General features: G+C 44.4%; 1 protein-coding gene and 1 long non-coding RNA gene across 3 annotated transcripts; one reads left to right on the forward strand and one right to left on the reverse strand.

Moving 5' to 3' along the window:
* Positions 1–4,078: 4,078 nt before the first annotated feature.
* Positions 4,079–8,537, reverse strand: gata1a (GATA binding protein 1a). 2 transcript variants are annotated; one of them, XM_047581839.1, is made up of 6 exons: positions 8,387–8,537; positions 6,291–6,525; positions 5,687–6,193; positions 5,112–5,257; positions 4,895–5,020; positions 4,079–4,792 (listed from the first exon to the last, which is right to left on the reverse strand). In XM_047581839.1, exons 2-6 carry the CDS (start codon positions 6,505–6,507, stop codon positions 4,505–4,507), a joined length of 1,284 nt encoding a protein of 427 aa, XP_047437795.1. In that variant the 5' UTR covers positions 6,508–6,525; positions 8,387–8,537; the 3' UTR covers positions 4,079–4,504. The 2 variants fall into 2 exon arrangements, with proteins under 2 accessions (XP_047437795.1, XP_047437796.1); XM_047581840.1 differs by lacking the exon at positions 8,387–8,537 and adding an exon at positions 8,230–8,376.
* Positions 8,538–8,618: 81 nt separating this feature from the next.
* Positions 8,619–11,222, forward strand: LOC125006103. The gene is made up of 2 exons (XR_007112535.1): positions 8,619–8,755; positions 8,856–11,222. It is a non-coding gene; the product is annotated as an uncharacterized LOC125006103 (long non-coding RNA).
* Positions 11,223–11,602: the final 380 nt, after the last annotated feature.

Here is an 11,602-nt window from a genome sequence, read left to right on the forward strand (position 1 = left end):
TAAATCGTCTGTTGGATCCAAACGCGCACGCCAGCCCTCGCTCCACGTGTGCATCAGTGAGCCTTGGCCAACCGTGACACTGTTATTGTTTCACAACACTGCAGACTGGGAACTCACTACAAAAAGCTGCAGTCTTGTCTTCACCTTGTCTATTGTTCCTTCTTCTAAAACATCAACTTTAAGGAAAAGGTGTTCACTTGCTGCCGGACATATCCCACCCACTGACAAGTTCTACAATATATAGAGATGAATAGTGTTATTTGCTTCACTGGACATATTGTTATGGCTGCCCATGCATATGTCCCCTATATGACTCAGAACAATGACGAGAATAAGTGAAATATATTCTAAATATCACTGAAGTCACGATTCTCAATATTCTTAATATAAAAAGAGAATTAACATGTGAATGTTGTTGGCATCAGGCCATTGGAAAACACTACCAGTCAAAAGTTTTACAACAGTGTGCAGTACCCTCTGTTGGTCAGGGCTTCATCCTCGTATAGTAAGATAATGACCCAACACTTTAGTCCAAGCTCTACCAGAATGACCTCAGGATAAAAACATGACGAAAAGCTTGAAAACATGGAGTGGACCAGAGGCCCAGTCTCTAGACTTTGACCCCATTGAGCTGGACAGAAGAGTGGAAGCAAAGCACCTGACAAGTGCCACACATTTCTGGGAACTTCTACAACAAAATTAGGAAGAACTCTCTGAAAAATATTTGATTTACTTTCTAGAAAGACGTGTTTTCACATGTTAAATCAGCCTAAGATGGTTACTTTGACAAGTTGAATATATTATGTTATATATGAGGATTGTGCATTGATTCCATGATTTTTCTTTAACTTCAGTTTTTTTATTTGGTCTGTGACATTAAACTGCATACAATTCAATATTTTAAAAAAGTAAATATTGAAGTGTTCTACAGCTTTTGGGCGGCAGCGTATGTGTTGCCTAAAATATGTTCAAATAAACACCCACTTTACACGATTTGCTTTACTGGATCTCGTGGCTTTCAGTGTTCTTTGTTTCAAAAGAGCCGAGACGCACCGTCCCCGTCCTAATTTCATTTTCAGTAGCATCATAATGTGCTCCAGCTGTGGAGACGAACAACGCACACAGTCACATAAGTGCACGTTATCTCTGAACTGCAGTGTTCAGAGTTTTACATCCTGTGCACAACGTCAGTTAGGGGGGGGAAAAATGGAGCTGCAGTACCGTCTTCTGACCACGTGGGAGTGCTCACGTACCACATATTTCACAGACGCGCTATACACGAACCTGTGGTAGTTAAATTTGACTAGTTGTATGCAGAACTAACCATCGTTGTGGTTGAATGATGTTCTCAAGTGACACTTTTTTTTTTCCCCCCAATTTATCCTCGGGGGACCCTAAATCAGACCCCGATTTAGCCCAGCGAAGTGTCATAAGACTCACTTAAACTGATAATATAATACAGTATAATATAATGCTATTGCTCAGTGTTTTCCATGTTGTCGTAGAGTCTACGAGGATGTTCTGCAGCTCTGGGAGGGGGGGATACACCGAGCTGAAAATGGAAAAGAGAAAAGGCAGTGAAGTGGCAGGAGAGAAGAAGGCCACTAACGGATGGCCCTGTGAGTGAGCTGGAGCAGGCCTGTGGTTGCTAATCTATCCCCGTCATTTGTTGCCATTTCCCCAGAGCAGAACCGACAGCTGCAACAGATAAACAGTAGATAGAGACAGTTGAGGAAAAGGAGTATAAATTATGGATGTGCTTGCCAAATCATCTTGATTTTTTTCTTTCTTTCTTTCTTTCTTTTGCACTTTTTACTTGTTTTGCTCGTTATGATGAGTCACGCGGAGGTCAACACTGAGTGGTTTTCTCTACTTAAGTCTGGTTTAGGGAAAAGTTTGATGTGATAAAAGGCTTCAAACAGAAACCCCCTCATGTCACTCTGTAACATTACAGGGGATTATTACCGTTGATTACCATCATCACGGTCTTCAGGGAATCAACAGGGTTCAGAGCTGTAATGGCTGACTGCTGATGAAATTTAAATGCGCTAAGAAGAAGATTAAACGACTTCGGCGGATTCATTTCCTACTCAGGTGTTTGGTAATTTGATAAATGACTTTGCTAAAAATTCTTATGATCTAAAGTTCTGCCTGAGACTTCGTATATCAACAATCCTCTCAGTGGTGCGTGTCACGCTGTGGGTGGCGTGTACAGATGTTCACAGGGCCAAAAACATAAATGAAAGTCTTATTTCTCTTTGACGTCTGCAACGAAGCGTGCACAGATCGTGAAAGGTCACACACACACACACACACACACACACACACACACACACACACACACGGTCACAAGGTGAGTGGTAAATGAAGCATGGGTCCCATCAGAATAATGGAACGTGACAGGATTCGTTAGACACAAACATCTCCACCGACGCTCAGGTGCTTGAAGCAGCACTTTGCCGGCCTTTTAGGCGACTTGAGTGATATGTCTCTTTGTCTTTGCGGCGCTGTTAGTGCAACACAGTGGCCCTCACGGACTAACTGACAGGGAGAGGGCGAGGGTGGCGGTGCCAGCAGCAGGTGGATGGTTTGGGGTCTGTGGCCTCAGTGATAACTTATCAGTCATCCCCCAGTCCTGAGCGAGCAACCCCAGCCCTGCTGCTCAGCATAAAAACACACTACACACACACACACACATGCTACTGGGCTGCGCCGACTTGCATGACGTTTTGAATGAACTGTTACGGAAACGCCAATGGATTCAGCGCAGCCGGATTGTGTTTGTGTGTTGTGCGGCAATGTTTTGTCACAGCAGTTTACCTAAACAGCCTCACGTAATCTGATCTAATCTAATCTGTTAAAACATGGCCACAAGCGTGATGAGCATGAGACAGCCTCCTCTGGTTTATTGAGTAGGATTCCTCTTTATAAACAATCAGCTCAGCTTATAGAAAAACTGAGTAATCACACATATCTTAAAAATATTTCTAAATATTAATACATAGTTTTTACTTTAAGTAAATATTCTTAATTCTACTTTATTATTGTACATGCTTCTCGTCCAATACATTTTAAAATTTATTGTTAATGAGCCACTGGAATGGTATGTAGTAGTTATAATTGTGACATTTTGCGTTTTTATGATATGGTATGAAAAAAAAACAATGTGTTGCTTCTTTCACTTGTGTAAAAAATCTCAGTGTTTATCATTTTGAATGACACAGAGAACACAGACCAAATCCATTACACAGGCACTTCCAGACACAGATCATTTGATTATACTTTCATTAAAACCCGCTGTGTAATAACGCTTCAAAGCGGCGTATGAGACATCCGCAACCAACAGTAACAGGCACATATATGTACTCATTTCACTTAGCTGTGTCCTGTGTAGTGTCGCTGTCTTATTGTGTAGCAGAACGGGAACCCGCGACAAGTTGTGAGCGCAATTTAAATTAAACAAATTAAACAAATCTACTTTTTATGTTATCTTGTATCATAAAAAAAACAAAAAAAAAGCAAAAAAATAAAGAAATTTCACATCTATGTTCAGCTTTCTTCAGTTTATATATGTGGGAAGAAATTAGACACGCACAATGATGTGATCATCTGCTCTTTGCATTCAAGCGTGGCATGAAAGTGGAAAACTGATGTGAAAAAAAAATCCCCTCCCAGGCACTTAAACAGAGATGAGTAATAATTAAAAACACAAACATAACCTTATGACTTTTCTATGTGTGTGTGTGTGAGAGGGAGAGAGAGAAGGAGGGGGGGGGGGCACACACAAGCCAGTTGTGCATCAACTGGCCGTGCTGGTCTAAATATAAAACCAGGCAAAAGTGTTTCACATTAGTTGAGTGTTTGTCACTTCTACAGAATGGATTATTTGCATACCCGCTACCTACAATTACACTGTCAAAGTCTGCGCGCTGCCTGCACAAAGACACCACTGTACCTGAGCAGGGGGAGTACAATAACGCCACACAGGAGGCATTACTGCGGTCAGGAGACACGGTGTAACAGATGAGCTGACTGCTCAGACAATTTGAAACAAAAGCCTTCATAAGTCCGACAGGAGTCCAACTCATGCATTTTATTATTTTCTCTGTAGAGTTTCAATATATCATATCCATATGCAAATACAAAACAGACCCACAGAGCACAAGACCGGACTAGCTTAAACAACATCGGGATTGTCACACGGATATGGCAGTCAGATCAGATTTGTGTTTGTATTTACAGCTGAAAGAATCCCCCTTATCAGTGTTTATATGCCCAGCAACCTCAGTGTGTGACTGATTTTTATCTCATCAACACAATGTCAACAAAATATATCTTATGATGAAATACAGTGAAAAAAAAAACAAAAAAAAAAACAGAAAGCTCTGGTAACGTGACATCCATTGTAGAAATAGATTTGTACAACTCCACGCAAATAACTGGCAAACTAGCAAGCACGCTGAATTCCTGAATATATTTATGTACACGGGCCTGTTCGGTTACGTCACACCAGGGTGGGCACCATGCCAGTGTTGAGGTGGTGTGTGTAGGGCAAGCCGGCGGAGGGGTGCAGGGGAGATGGCGTGGGGATGAGGTGCGGCGCGTGGCTGTAGGTCAGGAGAGTCCCGGGGCCCAGGGAGTAGGGCCCACCGTTGTCGTCCAGGGAGGACGGCTGAGCCACCTCAGAGTACTGCTCCAACAAGGCGGCCTTCTTGCTCTTCTTGTTCTTGTTGGAGACTTTTCTGTTACGAGTTTGAATGCCGTCCTTCTTCATTGTGAGAGGCCGGTTGACCTGGGGGAAAGAAAGACATTGTAATCATCTGGAACATATGTGTGTATATATATCTATATATAAAGAAGAAAGAGAAGAGTTTTATGCAGATGACTGACTCACATTGTGCAGTTTAAAGTAGAGTCCACAGGCGTTACACACAGGCTCCCCATTGGCGTTGCGTCTCCACAGTGTTGTCGTGCTGGTGTGGCAGTTGGCACACAGGGTGCCGGCACGCTTGCTGACAATCTGAAACACGGAAAGTTTTTTTTTAAATACGATGCCAGCGACAGGTGACGTATCTAATGGTTAATTTGGGATTAAAGACGGGCCGTCATACCAGTCTCTTCTTGGGCCGGATTAGAGGTCTGTTTTGGCCGTTCATCTTGTGGTACAGTCCACAGGCATTGCACAGGTAGTGGCCTGTGCCATCCCGGCGCCACAGAGGGGTAGCTGTGGCTCCACAGTTAACGCACTCTCTGGCCTCTGTTTAGAGCCAACGACACGGTTATCACTCACCGGATGCTTCATTATGTTATGATGACAGTTGTTGTCACAAACAGATTTTGGCTTAACAACAATCGTCTGTGTGACTGAGAACAACTGCCTTTTCTTTTACATTTACATGCAGGTTCTCAGTTGTCCAATTTATGACCCCCAACCCCATAACCCTAACCCTAACCCCAACCTCGTAACCCTAACCCTGTAACCCTAACCCCATAACCCTAACCCTAGCCCTTAATGACAGAAAGTACATTCTTAACATCTAACATCCTAACGTCTTGCAGAATTGACCATCTGCATTTCCATGGCAACTACCGAGATACGATGATTCTATATAAAAAAAAAAACCCTCCAATGTTTCAAAACTCATCTCACCCCATAAGAGGTGGTGTATTCTCAGTGTATGCTCACCTGGAGTGGATATCCGCAGCTTGTTGCGGAGTTTGGGGGAGTACGAGGGGCTGATCCACGCTCCAGGGCTGGAGTAGAGGGCCGCCGAGCTGTACTCCTGCGGGCCGCTCATGTACGAGCTGTAAGGGCTCAGCATGTGCGGGTGAGATGGCGGAGTGTACATGCTCCCGGCCGCAGGGGTCAGGTTCAGAAAGCTGTTGCTGGCCCCCGGCCCTCCCAGTGGGCTCAGGCGCTCAGCCTTCAGGGCCTCCTGCAGCCGGGGGCTCTCCCTGCCCTCTCTGCCCGGGGACGAGTATCCATCTCTTGAGGTGGTAAAAGAAGAGGTGACTCCGGGGGTGTAGAGCGAGGTCGGGGTGTGCGAGTGCGAGTGCAGCGGCGCCTTGGTGAGCGGGCTGCTGCTCCAAGTGGAGGCCGGGGCGTTGTAGGGCGAGCTCATGGAGTGGTTGGACGGCCCGTCCAGCAGCTGCAAGTTGCTGAGGAAACTCGGCGAGCTGAACACTGTTCGGACTTTGGAAAAGAGGGACAGGAGAGAGCAAGTCAGATTTAGAGGGATGGATGGATGAGGAGATGTATTTGCGGCCTGACAGTGGGTGGGGACACTGACCAGAGCTGTGTCTGTAGGAAGAAGGCGCTCGGCTGTGGTTCGGGCTGGGGAAGAAAGAGGGCAGGCCGCCGTAGTCGGTGTCCTGGCCGGAGAAGAAGGCCTCACTGTCTTCACCTGGAGGCATCAGGCCGGGATCCGAGGAGAAACCGGCTAGAGGGTCCGAGCTGAGGAGAGCTGGAGACACCCAGTGGGACTGCTCTGACGAATCTTCCATCATGATGGAAAAGTACACAACCTGTGGGAAGACCATAGGATGTAACTATTCTGAATTGTTTAGTCTCTAAAATACCTTTTCCCAGGATTGCTCAGCAAAACGTGTGTGCAACTGTGTAATGGACTGTTCAGTTCCAGTAGTTAAAGTAACCGACTACACAAATCATCCATTAGTTAACGCAGCACTCTTTACACTCTCCACCTTTTTTGTATTTGTGTTTACAGTTGACACACACAGATCTTGTATGATGTATATATACTGTATGTGCATCCGTTCAACTTAGTTGTCTTTGTTTTATCTGTTTCTCTATTTGGAAATTGTTCTTGTAATTGTGTGTCACAGAAAACACACTGCCACATCTCAGCTGTGTTAATTCGGACGACGGAGGCTTTGACTTTGATTGAAGCAGACGCTCTATCACCAAGCTCTTCACCTCACAACAACCAGCGAGACTTGACGTTATCAGGGACAAGATCTCTCGACAGCACGCCTTTTCGAACTTCCTTTTCTAGGATCCTCATTTGACTGTGGCTGAAAGTAAAAACTAAAAATAAGTGGGTCTATAAATGTGGCGATGCAGCCAGTGACCAAACGGTTACTAAGTGGCCTTACTACAATAGGTGTGCCAGTTAGAGAAATGCAAAAGATATGCCCTGAGGGACGCCTGCAGGGTGGACAAACAGCACAGGCGCGCGCACACACACACACACACACACACACACACACACACACACACACACACACACACACACACACTCACACACACACACACACTGAGTTGCGTTTGCATGCAGATATTTTAAGTGAGAGTGTTCACACTTCTCGGAGGATTACGAGAGATCCGAACTGGTGCCTTTAAATAACTATTTCTGGTCCAACAAATTTTCCATTTTTATTCAAAAATTATAAGTCAAAGCTAAGATTAAACCTTCAGCCCGTGAGTTTAGAAGCCCGTGTGTTTTCCTTTTACACAAAAAAAAACTGCCGCTTTAAAACGCAGACATGACTCAAACGGGAATGATACTGCAAAATTTTACGGTAATACGCCGCGAGTTGTAATAACAGCCGAGGCCGCTCTCACTCAGTATCTTTAGAGGGAAGCGAAGAGGAAAGAGAAGAGGCTGATAGTGTCTGATAAAGTCTGAGAAAATCTGATAGACGGCCTTATTATAATGCTAAATATAGATACAGCTCCACTGATACATCGCGACCCTGATCTCATCTGATTAATAGAAATTTGTTGGACCAGAAATGTGAAAACACGGCAGGGTGAGGCAGTGTGCTGCAGAGAGGATGATCAAATGAGGCTGATCAGACCAGACTAGAAACAAAAAATTGTTTTAAACTCAACCAACCTACAAAGAAACCCACGGTGGAATCACCTAAAATTATTTTATCCTGTGTAGCATAAAATAATTTTAAACTCACCACCCTACAAAGAAACACAGTGGAAAATAATTTTGTGCTATAGATATAGGGTAAAATAATTTTAAAGTCACCACCCTATAAAGAAACATGCCATTAATCATTATTTAGTGCATAAAAATCTGTTATGTTGTGTTATGTAATAAAAACAGAATTACAGTTGTGCAGAACAATGGAAATATGTTGGAAACATAATTTAAATAAAGGATAAATGTAAATGAAATAGCAAATTTCAGAAGAGCCGTCGCTGCCACTTGAAAATGAAACAGAATCTGAGTTATGTCAAAGCAAAGTTCTCACCTCTAATATCTCTACCAGTCACAATCGGTCAAGCAATAAATGGCGATCAGAATCCTCTCCGGCGAGCGTTTCAAACGCACCACCAACACAGCTACAAATAAAGAGGACTGTACATGGGCCCCTTCAGCGGGAGCCACAGAGCCGAGAGGCCACCTACCTGAGGCGATGTCACGAATGAGCGAGGAGAGCTGAAGGACTCGGGACCAGAACTGCAGAACCGGTGGAAGTTGGCCCAGTTGGGGACTGTCTATCTCAGCGTAGGCTGATGGCTACAAGAGCAAGTTCTCCAACCACCAGTAAAGTTTAGGGCTATGAGACAGTCCGTGGGAGGGGTTGGGGACAACTTTTTTTTTTTGAAAGACACACCTCTTTGGTCCAGAGAGAGGGAACTTGCATGAGGGCAGATGTAACATATTTACAGGCAGCCATGAATTGAAAATCCTATTTAACAGCGCAATTTATCTACAAAATACAAATAATGTTCGTCTTATCGGAGACTGTGTGGCATCTGAAGCACGCGCGCAAGGTGAAGGTGTCGGCTTTAAATCTTAGTTCCTCTGCTCTTCCTTTATGGCTGCTTGTGTAGTATTGATAACATGTATGTATCTCTGATGATTTCCACATAGGAAGTGCCGCACATAAACAGCATATCAGCACCAAACCAAGGCCACTATCAAACCAGTACATCCAGCTGATGGACCGGCACAAGCAGCCTGCGCTGGGCGACGCATTTCTACGTGTGAGATTTTAATTAAAGCGAGCACAGATGTAAACGCAATAAAAACGGGCATAAGTTCCAGGCAGGTTCAGAGGACGCAGGATGGGAGCTTTTTTGTCTGTTGATTAAATGTGCCTACTGATAAGAGCAAGCCCACATGGAAAAGAGTTTGACAGACATTTGAACAAAGCAAATATAAAATGCAAAGACTCAATTTCTTTGTGGTCCAGCAAAGCTTAGACTGGAACACAGTAATGCAAATCGGGAAAGGAGCTGCAATCATAGGGGCGAGATATGGTCAGGACACGGCCTGGCTGCGCACAAGCCCGACACTGTCTCTGTCATTTGATAGTCAAAGCAGCTCGCTAACTTTCCTCTCTCTTTGTTCATTTACAGTTTTCAGGGAAATCAGGGGTGGAAAACAGTTGGGATGAATCGGTGCCCCTTTTTTTTTTTTTCCTTTTTCCTCTTTTTTTTTTTTTTTTCCTCTTTGAACTCAACACCGAGCCTTTTTCTACCATTAAAGAACCCACAGCAGTTAAATTGAAATGATCCCCCATAAGGCGCTGGGACTCACATAAACTTCTATCGGTTAAGCCAGATGCAAATCGATACATGCCTCGCAGTAACTGTGGCACAAAATTGTAACCCATGAGTTTCCCATTTCCCTAAACATCCCCACTCTTGCTTCGGTTGCTCAACACGTAATTCTCAGGCAACGCCAACAGAAATAAACTGCTGAAAATAGCAAAGGTCGGAAGGTCGACTCAGGAAACAAAGAGTCGCACTGAAGTTTCCTCTCCAATTCGGGGCAACTGAGGACACTTGCCGTTGTTTTAGGGAAACTTGTTACATGTGTATATGGGAGGTTACTGGGTGATCAGTTTACAACTGATAGTGATACCAACAATAATTATCTTTATCGTAACACGGCCTGGAATAACAGGTGAGAGATCTGGCTACAGCCCAGCTCTACATGTCCTCGAAAATTACATACAGTTCATAGATCTGAGCAAGTGAGAACTCTGAATCGCCCGGGGCGTGCAGGCATGAGCAGGTACCGATAGAAAAGATAAACCAGTGATGCTAATTTATTGTGATATCCTCTTAAATTCATTTGTTTTTCCAGTTGGCTTAAACGCTGCCGCTGCCAGTTGGGGTTTCATGTAAATGGGAACGAGATGAATGAGCGCAGTATTCTGAGGCAGAGCGTGAGATGAGGTCGCTGCGGACAGCTGGGCAGGGATGTGGCCGCCGCCGCCGCCGCTCGAGCTGGCTGCTCCGCTCTGATAAGAGGTTATCGAGATGAAAGGAGGAGGCCAGGAATTAGGCTGCGGGCCCGCCGCTCGCTGTCGCACGGACATGCCTCGAGGAGGCCCCGGTCGCGCCGCGTTGCTCAAGCCCGCATGTGCAACGGCGACGGACACAAGCGCTCGTCCTGTTGACAGCCTCTCAACAAAAGCAGTGCGGAGCATCTCGCTGGACAGTTGGGAAGTTGTTGTGGCTGGGTGATGGATGGCATTGTGTGTCAACAGTGGAGTTTGAGGACAGCTTTCTAATTCCCAAGAAGCTGGCTTCTGTGAAGGCGGTGGTCTTATCTCTGCAATGCAGGACTGCAGTAATAGTGCTATACCCAGGAGAGCACTCTCTCTCTCTCTCTCTCTCTCTCTTTCTCTCTCTCTCTCACACACACACACACACCCACACACACAAAGAGACACACACAACCCCATAAATGCATACACGGTCCTGCCCAGCGATACGTTTTCAGTGGTTTGATTACATTTTTAGTGGCTTTCTTGGCACATGACTTGTTTCAAGACGTTATGAGTGTGTGTCCCTGTAATGACTAATAAAGCACAGCACTCCGAAGCCACTAATTACGATATTGTGGCTTTTTTCCGTAGCCGAGTTTGTGTAATCTCAGTTACGCCGCTGCTACTCTGACGGTCTAAACAGATTTGCCCGAATGTGAGCAGTTTTTTGATGTTTGTTTGTTGTTGTTGCTGAGTCAGTGAACTTTTTATTTGAGCTTAAACTTAAGAACTTTTCTGGACGCCCGGTCTTATTGTCATGTATTGTCATGTGGTGTGTGTGACTGTGCGCAGCAGTAATTTTTTTTTAATATTATTTGTAATGTTACACTTCAGGGCTTTGATGGCGGAAGCGTCACTTTACACATGAACTGACTGACAGTAATTCGCTGTATACTGTGTATAAGCTGCTTTCTCATTGCTTAAATGTTTAAATGTAATAAAATCTGCTTTATTTGCCATGTATAAAGTATTCTTCCACACACACAATTTGTTATCTGGATTTAACCAGTCGAGGCACCTGACGAACAACTTGGAGTAAAACATTCAAAACCAGAACACCAATTCATTCTTGGTCAGCATCACATCAGATGTATATATGGTAAAAAACACATATTGGACTGAATTCTGTTTGAAAACCTGGAACATCCTAAGCCACAGGGTTACAGTAATAAATGTAACATACTCACACTGAAACCTGGTTATTTGATTGCGTTTGTTTATTACTCAACTGAGAGGAAAGATCGAAATAAAACAAACAAAATGGATCTTCTCTAGTGCTTCTTCTACGTTTCTGCAAAAAGACATGAAATCTGAGCACAAACATTTGAAGTTTCATCAA

Source organism: Mugil cephalus, chromosome 4 (assembly GCF_022458985.1).
Source record: "Mugil cephalus isolate CIBA_MC_2020 chromosome 4, CIBA_Mcephalus_1.1, whole genome shotgun sequence".
NCBI classification, from domain to species: Eukaryota; Metazoa; Chordata; class Actinopteri; order Mugiliformes; family Mugilidae; genus Mugil; species Mugil cephalus.

What these genes read in the sequence shown, in the direction of transcription:
- gata1a (XM_047581839.1), bottom strand. Translation starts at nt 6,507, where the DNA reads ATGATGGAAGATTCGTCAGAGCAGTCCCACTGGGTGTCTCCAGCTCTC. An exon ending in GCTGCGGATATCCACTCCAG is followed by an intron (nt 5,258 to 5,686) that starts GTGAGCATACAC and finishes GGCTCTAAACAG; the next exon opens with AGGCCAGAGAGTGCGTTAAC. An exon ending in TCTACTTTAAACTGCACAAT is followed by an intron (nt 4,793 to 4,894) that starts GTGAGTCAGTCA and finishes TCTTTCCCCCAG; the next exon opens with GTCAACCGGCCTCTCACAAT.